Source organism: Pipistrellus hanaki, assembly GCF_964339955.1.
Source record: "Pipistrellus hanaki genome assembly, chromosome: 1".
NCBI lineage: Eukaryota > Metazoa > Chordata > Mammalia > Chiroptera > Vespertilionidae > Pipistrellus > Pipistrellus hanaki.
In genome coordinates this window covers 39,321,573-39,337,882 of record NC_140503.1, presented here as the reverse complement: position 1 = coordinate 39,337,882, position 16,310 = coordinate 39,321,573, and the positions used below count along the sequence as shown (strand labels likewise).

The window sequence follows — 16,310 nt, the reverse complement described above, 5'->3', positions numbered from 1 at the left end:
CATGATCCACCTGCTTACTTCTCCTCAGGCCTTCCATCATTTCCTGTTTCATCCAGCTACCTGTCATTCTAGGTTCTCACTTTCTCACAGCTTTCCCCCTTATATTAGGATGGATAAAAAGTGAACAGATAAGTAAGTGGTACTAAGATAAATGATAAACCAGATTTTATCAGAAGGCTAACATTTCCCCCCACAATATGTAATTTTAGAAATAGTATACTACTATAAAACAAAACATTTAAAAATAGCTCTTCAAGCCCTGGCTGGGCGACTCAGTCACTTGGAGCATGGTCCAATACCCCCAAAAACTGCATGCTCCATCCCCAGTTGGAGTATGTATGAAGGCAACTAATCTCTCTCTCTCTCTCTCTCTCTCTCTCTCTCTCTCTCTCTCTCTCTCTCTCCCCCCTCTCTATTTTTCTAAAATCAATTAAAAAAACAACATATCCCCAGGTAAGAATTAAAAGAGACCCAGCTATTCAAGTAAATTATAATTTTAATGGAAATAGGTTGTTAAACGTTGATGATAATATTGTTAAAAAAAATTTTTTTTTTCAAAATTGTAACGAACTTACAAATCGAGGTGGCTGTTTGCAGTTTCGGGGTTCAATTTCTAGTGATTTGTTGAACAAATAATCTGTAAACTCTTTTTCAGAAGCACTTCCCATAGGGTTAAGGTTTTCAAAGAACCGCTGGAATTAAACATCCATAAGTATATGTTTTAGATCTTGTTAAAACATTTATTTTAGCAACAAATTAAGAGATCATAATGTCTAAAAGTCCACAAGGATTTCTGATCCCAATCTTTCTGCTTTCAAATAAAATTGTATAGAAGTTACATATTTCAGTCTTAAAGTTCTATTAGAAGATGAATAGATTTTCACTTATTACCACAAAATGGCTTTATCCTTCAGTTAATATGATCCCTACTCATTATAACAACAAAATTATCACCAATAAATTATCAAAAGTGTTTACAACAGAATTATAGTTACAATCCACAATGAAACTTAGACAATCAGAAAAAGAGAAAGCTAAATTGGACAACGGTTTATTCAAAAGCAATTTTGAGAATAATAATAATAAACAAGTTTATCTAGTAAAATAAGCTTTTTCTTTATGAAATAATATATAAGCTTAAGTTTTAGAAAATTTAAATGATTTAGTAAAGTGCAAAAATACAAACAGTAATCTCATTAACTAGAGATTTCACTATAATGTTTCACTATTAAATAATTCTTGTTTTAACTGTGTGTATTTATGGATACATAAATTACATTTGTTATGAAAGATTGGGATCATATCACAGTTATTTTTAACCTTTTAAAACTTTATATTCAATTATTTTCCCCTTGTGGTTTACTTATTTTATAAAATACAAATATTAACTCTCTATATAACTATATAAAATCTGTTTATCTATAGTATGTCATCAGATAGATGTTCCAAAAAATATTTCACCAATTTCCATATACGTAATTATCTATACAGGTGCTTTCTAATTCTTTCTATTACAATAATAATTATTGTTATTTTTAACTCCTTATGCATTCATTTTTCTGTACATTTTTTATTTCCTTAGAAACATTTCTTTGAAATATATTACTGGATTTAGCTTTATTTTATTTTGAACTGGTTTAGTTAGAATTGTATATATAACAAGTATTGGGTTTTAGCTTTAGCAGTACACAAAATTAACAACAGAATTTTTAGTATGAAATACTTCCATTTTCAAGCATCCTGTCAATTTCAAGAAAATTATATTACATTGAAACAGGATAATTATGTTAAATTATATGAATCAATAGCAACTTAAAGACTTTTATAAAGTTACCAGAGGCCCAATGCACGAAATTTGTGCAAGGAGCTGGCGCCCCTATCGCCTACTCCGCCCCTCCCCCCTCCCCTGCTGCAGTTGACTCTGCTTAGGGGCCCCCCAACCCTCTCGAGGCTTCATCTGGGAGGATGTCCGGTCTGATTGGCATATTTTGCTTTTATTATTATAGATAACAGCAGTGTTCTTGTTTTTCTCACTGTTTACTTTTTAATATAATTTAGCTTGGTTAATTATGGTTTGAAAAGTAAATAGCTACTTGATCTACATTTGAAACTTAGTTTGGCTCAATCATAAAGAAAGATTCTCTGCATACCACACAACCTCATCTCTAAGAGAATGCTTTAAAAGATGGTAGGAAGTATATATAAGATCATATATGAATGCTAAAAGTACTATTTCAAGTATAACCAAAGTACAATTATTTCTGAGGGGGAAATATATTGTGAACTCTAATCTGGGTTTCATGAACATATTTCCTTAGCCATGGGAAGTTCCACATCCAAGATGGTTGGCCCGATGATGAGAGAATGGAATGAAATAGTAGCTCATCACCGTTTTTTTCAGAGCAGGTATCTGTCTACATTTTCACAATGGTGTACTTTAGACTTTAAGTCATTCATCCTTAGGATTTTAGGGTACTTTGTTTTGAACTGAGAACAAAGAACAGTGACCATCTTGTAATTTAGGAGGGAAGAATGGTGGCCATTTTCATTCAATATGCCCAACCTGCAGACTACATCTGAAAGTTTAGCATAATTTTAATGTGAGGTAAACTTATTCTGATAGTTATCTTATGTTCTGAATTTCAAATAAGTATAATGCAATAAAATTCATTTAACATAAATAGCCTATATAATAAAAGGGTAATATGCAAATAAACTGAACAGAACTGATCAATCAAAGTATAATATGCTAATGACATATAAGCCTGCTCAACTGCTTGCTATGACATGCACTGGCCACCAGTGGGTAGATGCTCTGACCAGTAGGTTAGCTTGCTGCTAGGGTCCGGCCAATTGGTACTGAACAAGATGGGCCGGACATGCCCTGGAGGCCTCCTGCAGTCCCTCCCCGATTGTGCACCGGTGGAGTCCCTCAGCCTGGCCTGTGCCCTCTGGCAATCCGGGAACCCTCAGGGGATGTCGAAGAGCCAAGTTTCAGCCTGATCCCGCAAGCCACTCCCCTTGAGAGGATGCCAGACACAGGGCTCATGGCTGGCAAGCACTGCTGAGGCAGCAAGAGCCTCTCCTGATTGGGACTGATTGGGCGTGAGCCGCAGCAGGCACAGTGGGGCCAGGATGAGCGGGAGCAGCAGGTAGGAGCTGCAGGCGGCATTGGTCACCCAGAGGGACCCCACCCTTGCAGGAATTCATGCATTGGGCCTCTAGTAATATCATAATTTACTCTAATTTAGAAGGTATTCCACATCTTACAGTACCACAGAACTAATATTAGGAATTATTGCTGAAAATAAGACATCACTTGATAGAATGTTTAGAAAACTAATTTTTGCTATGCATATACACATACCATTCTACGAGCACCTTTTTATTTAAACCCAGTGTTCTTATGAAGATATTAATATTTTATTAGTCTAAAATAAAATAGATACCACTCAGTGATAGTAATAATAGTGGATTTTCTTTTTACTGCACGAACATCAGAAAGGTTCTTTCATTCCATTTTCTCATATATTTTTTGCAAGTGTTATTTGAACCAAGTACACAAAAAAGCAGTATTTTCAAGATTAAATGCCTAATTAACTTTAGATTGTTAGTGTAGAATATGTAATACTTGCTATTTCTATCTATTGATTAACTATTAATAAAAGTATATTATTTTGATAGAAAATATAAAGCAAAATGCGTGGTTATGATATTTTTAAAGAGATGACAGGATTTAACATGTTCTCTTTTAAAGATAAGCAAAAAAATATATATATATTTACCCTCATTTCTGGTTCAATTCGTAAACAATAAGGTTGATTCTGATACTGCTGAATTTCTCCAGTAATTTCAGCCACTTTTCTTCTTTTACTGAAATTGATTAAATCTTTCCCTTTCTTTTTTAAAAAATCATTATTCCCTTCTTCAGTCTTCAGAATATTTGTTAAATATATTCCTAGTAAAAAAAATTGTATTTGAAGACAATTATAAAATTGGTTATTTAACCATTTGGGAAAACAACCTATTTAGAAAAGTTGAACGATATCCTAAAATCCAATATTTACTTCTAAATATTGATAAGTCTGACAGATGTAACAATTAATTCTACATTAAGAATTTAACATGGAAATAATTTAAAATAAAAAGAATACTAGGGTTTTAAAAAACTTAATTTGTCATTTCTTAGACTAGTAACCTAAAATAAAGGGATTTGTTCACAAAGTCTAAATTGTAGTGCTAAATCTATTCTAACCATTTTAATATTTAGTTATAATATCTAATGCCAAAGCAACCAATATACCTCAATAAAAAAATGAAAAAAATTATAAAAATTTTTACTTAAAAAAAAATATATATCTAATGCCAATGATCTTAAATGATTACTGATCAAGAAATTAATTTTAAGCTAATTCTAATTAATAAGACTAGAGATTTATAAACAAATTTTGTTCCTAAATACCCATAATTTAAATAGAAAAAGAATTATTCCTCATTCTGGGACAGTAAGAAAATTTTCGGTTCCTTTTTAATGCATAATTATTGATTTATTTAAATTAGTAGCTCTCATCTGGGAATAATTTTGTTCCCTACGGGATGTTTGGGAGTGTCTGGAGACATTTTTGGTTGTCACAACAGTTGTATGTGCCAGTGTGTATGTGTGTACACTCATGCATGCTATGTTATGAATACTCAAAACTCATGTTGAAATCCTAATGCTGAATATGATGGTTTTAGGAGGTGGAGCCTTTCAGAGGTGCCTAAATCATGAAGGTGGAGCTGTCATGAATGAGCTCTTATAGAAGAGACCCCAGAGAGCTCCTTACAACAGCTCTATGGGTAATTATCAGTCTTCATATTACAGGTAAGGAAATAACGTTTCTTTATTAATATAGATAGTTAAAAAAGGTAGATGGCTCTCAGATATCAAATAAGGACAACTTCAAGGATGGTTTCTTTTGTATACAATACTAGTACACTTTCCCCCAAAATATAAGTACATACCTAAATAACTTACCAAAAAAAGGCACACAAGGTGGATTGATGGACTTAAGTTTTACTAAGTATTTTTTAAAGTGATCTTGACTTAATTCCACAGCTTCATCCAAAATTTTCCTTTTTCTTTCCTGCAAGGCCTTTCAAATATATAATTAAATATAACTTATTTCTACAATTTAATAATATTTTATGAATGCAGGCAGAGCCTTTAACTTTATACATTTTTGTAAATATTTTAACAAACTATTTTTAAATTAAGAAATAAGTATTCCTTTCTGCACTTGCCTGAAATTTCTCTTCTGAAATCTATAGATATAAAACTTAAAAATCTACGTAGTTTTTTTCCCTAATACAAATTAAAGGATTAAACAACAAAAAAATTCTTCCTCTTCACTAATTGATTTATAAAAACCATGCAATTCCTATCAAAATCCAAACTTTTTAAAAAATGAACTTAAGCTGATTCTTAAATTTATATAGAAGAACAAAGGGTCAAAAGTAGTCACTCTTGAAAAAGAACAATTGGTGGGAACTTACAGAAGGCAACCAATTGATGTTTCTCTCTTTCTTCCTTCCTCTCTCTAAGCATGTCCTCAGGTGAGTATTTAAAAAAAAAAGGAAAGGAAAAAAGAGAATAAGCATAAAATTCAGAATCAAAAGGGTAGCTGGCTCTGAAGGGACTGAATTGATAGAAGTTCTTAAATTAGATGCCATGTATAAAGGTGTTCTTTATATTTTTATTTTTTATACCTAATAAACATTTTTTAGAAATATTGTTCTGTACACAATATTATAAGAAACTAAACCTGAACCTCTCAAACTAAATACACTATTTAAGAGTATTTCAAAATCAGAATAGAAATGAATTTATTAAAAGATTAATATTTGGTACTGACTGTTAATATCTTTAATACATAAAAAGTTCATACAAATCAACAAAATGAAAACACCCAAATAGAAAAATACATACATGAAAACCATTTATCTTCCACTCCCCTCTAATCACAACCTCTGATAGAACCAATGTTAAGAAAAATATATGTATCCTTCCACACTATTCTCAATGCTCATATAACTTCACTTACATGTTTAATGTTTATTCTGTTTTGTTACATCAAGATGAAATCATATTATACTCATATTAAGTTTTAGAAAGGGTTCTCTCCATGTTATTATTTCTCTATCCAAAGATGATTAAAGTAATTTGTATATTTATATCTGAAATCCTTTGTCATTATTTAAAACTATCAATCAATGTGCTTTGAAAAAAATCCATTTGGAACTTGGTAAGTATAGTAACTAAATAAACAAAGTCACAAGTCCCAGATTCTTTCATGAATCCTAGGCTTACTAGTGTATATTGGTGTAATTTTCTAATATCCTGAAATCATTGCATCTAAGGGAATAAGATAGGTTTACAACAAAAGATAGGTGGTAGAAGGAATCTCTTTATATTAATTTTACTTTCCCTCAAAATAATGAAATATTTAAGCCTAAAACTTACATCAAGGGTATGTTCTAGTCTGTATACTGATACTGAGTTTATTGCACTGACTATTTCCAATACACCATTGAAATTATTCAAATCTTGAAAAACTTGCAGAATTTCTATAATTCTACTTAGTACTGCCACCCGTTCCTCAAAATTTTCTGCTTCCACAATGCACCTAACAAAAAAAGAAAAAGAAAAAAATTCATGGTTTAGAAAGCAATTTCATCACCTCATGTAAAAATATATTTTTAGCAAGGATTTTGGCTTATATATTAGTTAATATTATTATAATAAAGAATGAGACACAGTAAATAAAAACTTACTTTTCAAACCAGAGTGTAAGATTTGTAGTATGGCGAATCATTTTTAATAAATTCGGAGAATTTATTTCTTTATCTTCTTTGGTCCATACACTCCCTACCAGTTCAGAAGGTTGAACTTTCCTGTGGAACCAAAAATCAATGCAACTTAACCTACAAAGGATTATCAAAAGTATTTAAAGTTCTAATACTTAATAAGAAAAACACAATTAACCCAAAAGATAAGTAGACAAATATAAGAAGAGGTAATTCACAGAGGAATGGACCCGACTAGCCACAAATATAAATAAATACTTTTCTTACTCAGGGAAAAGAACATTATATCATAATGAAATCCCATTTTAGTCCTGTTAGATTAATGAAAGTCTGACACCAAATGGGCAAAAATGTGAAAAAATAAGAAATTTCCAATACTGATGTGCAAGTAAAAATTGATATAGCCACTTTATAAAGCAATTTACCAATGTCTCATAATACTGAAGATATACATACTAGATCATCCAGCAAATCTATACATGTACTCTAGATACAATAGGTTATAAGAAAACATTTATAGAAATATTCAGTGAAGCATTGTTTGTGAGAGAGAAAAATCCCAAACAACTTAGAGGTCCATCATCAATTGACTGGATAAATTATGGAGTATTCTTACAATGGAATATCACACAGCAATTAAAATAAGCAAACTAGCCCAGGAGGTGTTGCTCAGTGGTTGAGCATCGAACCAGGAACCAGGAGGTCATGGTTAGATTCCTGATCAGGGCACGTACCTGGGTAGGGGGCTCAATCCCCAGTAGGGGGCATACAAGAGGCAGCCAATCAATGATTTTCACTCATCAGTGATTCTTCTCTCTCGTTCCCTCTCCCTTCCTCTCTCTGAAATCAATAAAAACATTTCTTTTAAAAAATAAATAATAAAAACAAACAACTAGAGCTATATTTCTTAACTTGAACAAGAGCCAGAAACAATTTAAATAAAAAATAAGTTGCAGAATGATAAAATGTTAAAATGTGAAACAAAGTTATATATTCTTAATGAATGTTTATATTGATATAAATTATAAAGATATAAACAGGAATAGTAAGCACTAAATATAAGACAGTGGTATTACTTGGGAGAAAGAGGAGGAATGGGGTTGGGAAGAATTACACAAAGGATTTCAACTTTATTCATAATGCTTTTGTTGTTCATGAGTGCTTATTATATTGTTTTCTACATTTTTTTGGAATAATTGAAATATTTAATAAAAATGTCAAACAAAAGAGCTGATTAAATAATTATACATAGTGAGTAAAGATTACATAATTTAAAAAATTGACCAGCACCCTGGCTGGTTGTGGCTCAGTTGGTTGAGCATTGTCCCATTCACTGGCTCGATTCATGGTCAGAGCATATGCTGGTGTTGTAGGCTCTACCACCCCAGGAGGGGACATGCAGGAGCAGCAGATAGATGCTTCTTTCCCCCTCCCTTCCTCTCTCTAAAATCAATAAAAACATCTTTTAAAGTAAGTTTTCTTAAAGTGGCTCTATTATTTCACCAGAAATTTAGTTTAGTGTTAATGTTTTATGAATATTACCCTTCATCCATAATACACATATCATCTAACAAAGGTATTCCTATGTTCTGAAAGCAAGTCCACAAAGAGTTAGATGCTTTTTTCTTCTTCCTATGTCTATTCGTGTAACAGTCACCATATGAAGAAAAACTTGATTCAGTACTTTGTTATCTCAAGTAACAATTCCTTCCATTCCTACCTATCACAAATCCCACATTATAAACAAAAACAACTTGAACTCCAAATTACTTAAAATATTACATGACACTTTGAGTCAGATGTTGACAACCTCCAACATGTGTGCTGAATTCCGAATAACACAGCCAAGGCAAAGCACAGGCCCAATGCTAAAGAAGGCAGAATTTTATGTCTAGTGCTAATGAAGAATAGGCCTTCCTACATTCTCTATTAGCACTACATTTTATATAATCTTATTTTTCTGTGTAATCCCTGTAAAGAAAAAATTGGCTGCTAACCAGGATAACTTCTTTTTATATATAGAGTGTCCCCCCCAAAATGTATACACACTTTGAATAATTATAAAGGCAGTGTTTATTAAAACACATTTCATTTTCAAAATTGAGCTATCAGCTGTTAAAGTGTGTAGACATTTTTTGGGACACCCTGTATATGTATATTTTTAGTCCTCACTCCAGGACATGCTTATAGGGAGAAAGGAAGAGAAAGGAAGAGAGAGAGAGAGAGAGAGAGAAAGAGAGAGAGGGAGAGAGAGAGAGAGAGAGAGAGAGAGAGAGAGAGAGAGAGAGAGAGAGAGAGAGAGAGGTATCATTTGAATCAGCAACATTTTGGTACACAGGACAAAGAACTACAACTAAGCCACTCCAGATAAAGAGTGATGGCAAGAACATTATATATAAAAAAGGTGATGGAATACATATTAAAATAAATAGCCGAGCACATTTCTAGTGATCCTTACAAATGAAAGAAAATCACATTTCTAGTGATCCTTACAAATGAAAGAAATGGTTTGGAAGGATTTTTTAAAAAAAAATAATTTCATTGATTTTAGAGACAAAGAGAGAGGGAGAGTTAGAATTATCAATGTTGAGAATCAGTGATTAGCTGCGCCCCGCACATCCGCTGCTGGGGATCCAGCCTGCAACCCAGGCACGTGCCCTGATCATGACCTCTTGGTTCATAGGTCAATGCTTAATCACTGAGCCATACTGGCCAGGCTGGAAGTTTTAACTATGGCTCATCATTGTACTACTACAGAAATAACTTTTCTTTAAAGTTAATATTTACTTCAAAAAGCTAAAGTTATTTGAGATGCCTTAAAAGAAGTTAAGAAATCTTTATTCCTCCAACAATTCTGTTATTCATTTGCCTAACAAACCTAACTCTGCCAAGCTCCCAAGTAAAATTCTGATCATGTAAAATATGAAAAAAAGAAAAGCAAAAAGAATAAAACTTGTCTCACTAAATATTCTATCTACTTAGCTGCCAAGAGCCTAGCATCTATACTGACTGATTTAGCTGAAACAATTCAATAAAGCAATCTGAGAGAAGTAGTATTAGGAGTAGGAGCTCAGTGACTACTTTGAAAGTGGCTGCTATTCTATTGTATTAGTATTCTCTCTGCCACTGCTCTTAGGAAGGATTGCTAAATATCAAATCTGGGCCTATATAGCAATACATTTTAAGACTTTAACCAGCCGAACAGACTGAAGTTAAAAACTATGCTATACCCGAAGCCAGTCGGCCTGCAGACCATAAGGTCCCAAGGTTCGATTCCGTACCTTGGTTGCAGGCTCCTCCCCAACCAGGGCCCTGGTCAAGGTGCATGCAGGAGGCAACCAATCAATGTGTTTTCCCTCACATCCATGTTTCTCTCTGTCTTCCCCTCTCTCTTCCATTCTCTCTGAAATTTAATGGAAAAATATCCTAAGGTGAGGATTAAAACAAACAAACAAACAAACAAACTGTGCTATAAACTTTCCATCATGACCAAAAGAATAGACTGAGGTATTTTTAAGCACTCATGAATAATTTGCTAAATGTTCCGAAAACAGGTATGTTCAAGGTTCTTGAAAACAGAGCAGCATATTATTGATAATGTCTACCTGTAGAGATCAGATTCCAAAAGTGTCAGCTGACGTGCAATTTCTATTGGATGAAGTGTCATGAGATCAAATGTTTCAAACTGTCCTGGTCTGCTGATATGCCATTCAATTGGTGGAGGTGAATTTTCAAAGGTAATATTATGGCTTATTCCATTTGCCTGAGCTTGTTTCTTCCTCTTGATGATCTTAGCAATTGACTCTACCCATTTCTTCATAGCTTTCCCTAGATAAAGATACAAAACAAAAATGCTTTTTATTTGATAGATAACATAAACCTTTACATAATGTTTAACATTTACCTAGCTTCAACAAGAACCAACTCAATGGTGTCCTTTTGTTTCATCTAACCCCAATCATGTCCTCCCTTCTATCCCTGCTATTTAAAAACAAATCAAATATTTAAGTATACATTTATTCAAAAGTTAACGATTTTAAAACATAATACCATGATCACATATAAAAAACAATAACTTCTTAATATTATCAAATATTAGTGTTCAGTCTGGTTGGCGTTGCTCAGTGGTTGAGCATCAACCTATGAACCAGGAAATTAAAGTTCAATTCCCTGTCAGGACACATGCCCAAGCTGAGGGCTCAATCCAATGATTGAGGCAGCCAATCAATGATTCTTTCTCATCATTGATGTTTTTATCTTCCTTTCCCTCTCCCTTCCTCTCTGAAATCAATAAAAGTATATTAAAAAGTATTAGTGTTCAAATTTCCCTGACTGTCAATACATGTTTTCTTATAGTTGGTTTGAAATAGGATTTGAATGAGATCTATACATTGCACTGAGTTAGTATGTCTCAAGTCTCCTTTAATCTCTCATTTTGCTTGTAATTTATTTTTTGCTCTGTGTTTCCCCAAGTCTGAATTTTGCCAGTTCCATCCCTGTGGTATCACTGCCATGTTTTGCTGTCCTTGTATTTTCTGGAAATCAGATACATAAAGACTTGATCTGATTCAGGGTCAATTTTTGACACAAATAATTGCTAGTATATTTTTAACAGGAGGCATAGCATATCCAGTTACTTCTCTTTTTGTGATGTTACTAGGAATTGAGAAATGGTAATCTAATTCTATTAGCCTTCTTCACTTACTAGTTATAATACTTCTATAAAAAGAAACTTCCACAAACCAACTATTTGGTTATCCTGAGGTATGTGAATAGAAAAGGCCTTTAAATATTAACTATAGACATTAATATAAAATTAACTTGTATGTATTATAAAAGCTTCTTACATTACATACAATCTAGTGTCTCCATTGCAATATAATTTAAACTAATTTAGTACTATAAATAATTTTAAAGTACGCCTGAAAATTTTATCTTGAACATCTCAAAATTTAAACTAAGAAATCATATCCTCTATTTTAAGTAAAATTTCCCTTAAAAAACAAGTAGGTGAAATAAGCTAGGCTTAGATATAGTATTCTTAATTAACACATTATACTTTCAGATAAAATATAAATGTCCTTGATTCAATAACGTACATTTAATGACACATACATCTGTTTAAATGTTCATGGCCTAGAATTTCATTTCATGGGCTGTGTTCTGCTACTTCAGGTAGGAAACTCCTACCTTTCAGGTGCCAAAATACACTAAAAACTTTTCCAGGGGGAAGTAAACATTATTTAAAAAGTTCTTAACTTTTCAAAACTAAAGAATAAAACTAAAGAGACTAAGGAAATAGATAAAATTATACAAAAATATAATTAGTTTAAGGAATGGCAACCTTGATGTGAGATAAAAATAAATGGCTTAAATTTATTTAAGAGGACTTTTGACTTCTTTAAAAGAAAGATTCTACTAAAAAATTTGAAAAAGCAAGGTTCTAAGACTTCAGGTGATTCTAAATATATACAAGCTCCTTGGAGTCTTTAAATATCATTTCAAATCTTATTTCAGTTTTTAAAAATAAAAACTAGTTTAGCTTTTAAATTAAAAGTCACACAAATTTCAAAATAAACTCATGTGTGACATAAGATTCAATCAAACCTTTAAATAATATACCTCTTACACTTGAAATGAAGGATTCTAGTCTTTCAAGCAATTCCAAATCTCTTTCAAAGTCATAAAAATGGTGTTCAACCCAGTGCCGAAATACATTTAAGATCCTGATAAAATGGGGAAACAAACAAACAAACAAACACATTTTAATAAAACCTAAGCATTAAATTATACTTCTTTTACCTCTCTATTGCCATGGTGAAAACTTTACATACAAAGGCCATAACATTCACAGAGTCTAATTTGTATTTAATTAATATCTTAAGTGCTTCAACAATATGAAGACAGATCCCAGACTGTTCATTATTTTAAAATTACACTTTTTAAAAATTTTATAAGCATAAAATATAGTTCCTATAATGGTTCATTAATTACAGATTACTCTTCAGCAAAAGTACCTTTTCTTTTATTCATACATACAAAATCATTCTCCATACTATACAGAGCTATTTTAAATGCTTATATTAAAAAGGATTTTTATTATCTAAATTTTTATATATTTTCCACATAAGATGGAAAATAAACTACGATTTTGTATATTTAGTTAAAGTTTCTATGTAATTTACAGGTATGTCCACATTCTTTTTTTCAAAAGAAAAAATATTTCTGACAGCTATTTTGTTTTGCAGTATCATAAAAATATTATTTATGACTGTCTAAGTAGAGATTTAATCAATCTAGACAAATATAACATTCTACTGAGACTTAAGAGATACAGTAAATTAATTAGATTAGCATTTTTCCTTCAATATTTCAGTGGGTGACTATTCCTATATTTTTATTCAATTATTAGTGACATTAGTTATAGGTCTTAGGTGTACAATTTTATAATATACTAGTGGCCCTGCGCATGAACCCGTGCCAGTAAGCTTGCCAGTAGCTCACTGTCGCCCTCCAGTAGCTCTCTGTCCGCTGCGCCACCCTCCTGTAGTTCCTCCCCTACTCCCTCTTCTTCCCTCATAGCTTGCTGCCCTGCCCCTTCCTATAGCTCTCCACCACCTGCTTGTAGCTCGCTGCCCCAACCTCCTGCTGATCTGTGATCCAGTCAGTTACGTGGTCGGTCATTACGCAGTTGGTAGTTACGCTTCACAGCGTAATGACCATGTGCATATTTTATCTTTATTATATAGGAACACCTGTTAATTGTATTGTGTTCACCACCCCAAGTCAAGTCTCCTTCCATCACCATTTATCCTTCTGCTGTGCTCTTTTTACCTCCCCCATCCCATTTTCCCTCTGGTAATCATCATACTGTTGTCAGTTTATGAGGATGGGTTTTGTTGTTTTTTTCTTAATCCCTTCATCTTTTTCATCCAGCCCACCTATCTCCTCCCCTCTGACAGCTGAGTCTGTTTCTATTTTGTTCTTTAGATTCCACATATAAATGAAATTATATGGTATCTGTCTTCCTCTGACTGGCTAATTTCACTTAGCATAATACTCTCCAGGTTCATTCATGCTGTCGCAAAGGGTAAGATTTGCTTCTTTTATATGGAAAAGCAGTATATTCCATTGTATAAATGTTCCACAGATTTTTTTTATCCACTCATCTACTAATGCATACTTTGGCGGCTTCCAAATTTTGGTTACTATAAATAGCACTGCAGTGAACATAGGGGTGCATATATTCTTTCAAATTAGTGTTTCAGGTTTCTTTGGATATATTCCCCAAAGTGGAATCACTGGGTCATAAGACAGTTCCATTTTTAATTTTGTGAAAGAATTTAACTTCTATGAGGTTAACAACAATACCTATACCTGAATTAAGAGATAAAACTTTTGTGCTAACTATATACTGAAAATCAAACGGTACATTAAAGATATAATATACACGCCAAACCTAAGTTGCACTGGTTGGACATATTCCTTGCGAAACCTTTTAAGGTCTACACTAATTGGTTGTTCGCCTTTCTCAGCTGCCAATTTATCTGCTTCAGTAGGTTCTGGCTCTGGAATTTCAAATCTAAGAAGAAAAGCAAAGAGAGAAATTTTTCTATGTTTATACAAAAGTGAAAATGATTTCAAATACAGCAGTAAGAATATTTTAATTAAGCCGAAACCAGTTTGGCTCAGTGGTAGAGTGTCGGTCTGCGAACTGAAAGGTCCCAGGTTCCATTCTGGTCAGGGGCATGTACGTTGGTTGCAGGCATATCCCCAGTAGGGGGTGTGCAAGAGGCAGCTGGTCGATGTTTCTCTATCATGGACGTTTCTAGCTCTCTATCTCTCTCCCTTCCTCTCTGTAAAAAATCAATAAAATATATATATATTTTTTAAAAAGAATATTTTAACTAAGCAATATTGTTTTCTACTATTTATGTGAAAAGTATAATTACTGATAAATTTTCCTTAAAGCATTACATACTACAAAAAATTGCCCTTTGGCTATACAGTACTAAGGTTTTATAGTCTTACTTCTATAAAAAAAGTTTAGTAACTAATATTTATCAACATAGAAAAGATCAATGGAAAATTATTCAAGAAAAAAATCTGTAAGGAGTATAATCTCTTTACTATCTATAATATTTAGTTTTTAAATGCAAGTAGATAAACTTTCCTTAAATAAATGAATATAAATCCAAAGAGAGGGTCCAAACTGAATTTTAAACAGTAAAGAACATACCTAAGTGGATAAAGTAAAAAGCGAAGTTAAAAAAAAACACACACCAAAAACTGCCCATAAGAAATATAGCTAAACTATGTCTAACATGCATGCTTTCCTAATTTTGGACATGAAAATACAAACAAGTAAATATTCCCAGCTCATTATAGTGACTCAGTCTGGTAAACTTTGTTTCATTGAAAAACATGATGATAGATGTCAAGATAAAATTCTGGCATTAAGTTTTTAAATGTGAAACAAAAATTATTTTGGAGTCCAGATGCTACATTTAACCTTTAAAGCATTTAAAATAAACTCAGTAAAATATAAAAAGTCAATCTAAAACTTACTTGTAAAAATTAATCACAATAAGAAAATATTAATTTTAGGTCTAATAATGATATCGATTATGTTTTTAATAAGAGTACTTATCTTTTAGAAATACAACTGAAAATATTTGCAGGTGAAATACACTGTCTAGAATATATTGAAAAGACAGTTGTCTCTTGGTATCCCCAGGGGGTTGTTTTGTTGCTGGAGTCCCTTAGCCCTCCATACCCTCAGATATGGAGACGGATAAGAATAGTGAACCCATGGAAACAGAGACTGACTATAATCCTGGGATTAGGATGGTGAAATGGTAGAAAAATAGGGCACAAATGAGTTGATAATTACTGCAGTTGGACGACTGATACATGAGGTTATTATATTTTCCTATTTACTCTTGTACACATTTTGAAATATTTCAAAATAAAAAGTTTTTTTTAAAAGTAAAAAAGTCTCTTTTAAGGAAAAATTGTTTTATTGTACAGAAAACAATTTAATTAAGATACATAGTTTTTTTATCCTCTAAAATGGTTCTTTCTGACTACCACTATAAACTTTGCAAAGCTCTGAAAAGACCTCTATTATAAACAAGGATTTCAGTTTAAGCACACTGTTTAAAGTGAACAGAAAACTGCTAATTTTATGCCAAATTACATTTAAAAACCACTTGAGTAGATACTAGGTACTAAGCATTTTACAAGATTAAAAAACAGTTCTGTTTTTACAAAATGCAAATATAAGTGAAATAAAAAATTTTCTCACCGTTCAATCAGTAAGCTTAGCAATTCCTGTGGTTTACAAAATGAACGATATGTAGTAAGAAAAGTACGAACAAAATTGGGATCTGAAAAAATAGAGCATAAAACAGGTTGCATATTCAATTTATTCAGCATATTTTAGAGGCCTTACTTCTTTTTCC

At 32.3% G+C, this 16,310-nt stretch overlaps 1 protein-coding gene across 1 annotated transcript in view; it reads right to left on the bottom strand.

The window, feature by feature from the left end:
- Window positions 1–16,310, bottom strand: part of SOS2 (SOS Ras/Rho guanine nucleotide exchange factor 2) — an 89,800-nt gene that overhangs the window by 7,963 nt on the left and 65,527 nt on the right. The window contains exons 11-19 of the mRNA XM_084886583.1: window positions 16,154–16,235; window positions 14,306–14,428; window positions 12,469–12,572; window positions 10,452–10,674; window positions 6,814–6,933; window positions 6,503–6,665; window positions 5,018–5,135; window positions 3,786–3,958; window positions 576–692 (exon numbers count right to left, since the gene is read on the bottom strand). Of these exons, the coding sequence (XP_084742709.1) occupies window positions 576–692; window positions 3,786–3,958; window positions 5,018–5,135; window positions 6,503–6,665; window positions 6,814–6,933; window positions 10,452–10,674; window positions 12,469–12,572; window positions 14,306–14,428; window positions 16,154–16,235 (1,223 nt within the window). The remainder of the gene's footprint in view (window positions 1–575; window positions 693–3,785; window positions 3,959–5,017; window positions 5,136–6,502; window positions 6,666–6,813; window positions 6,934–10,451; window positions 10,675–12,468; window positions 12,573–14,305; window positions 14,429–16,153; window positions 16,236–16,310) is intronic.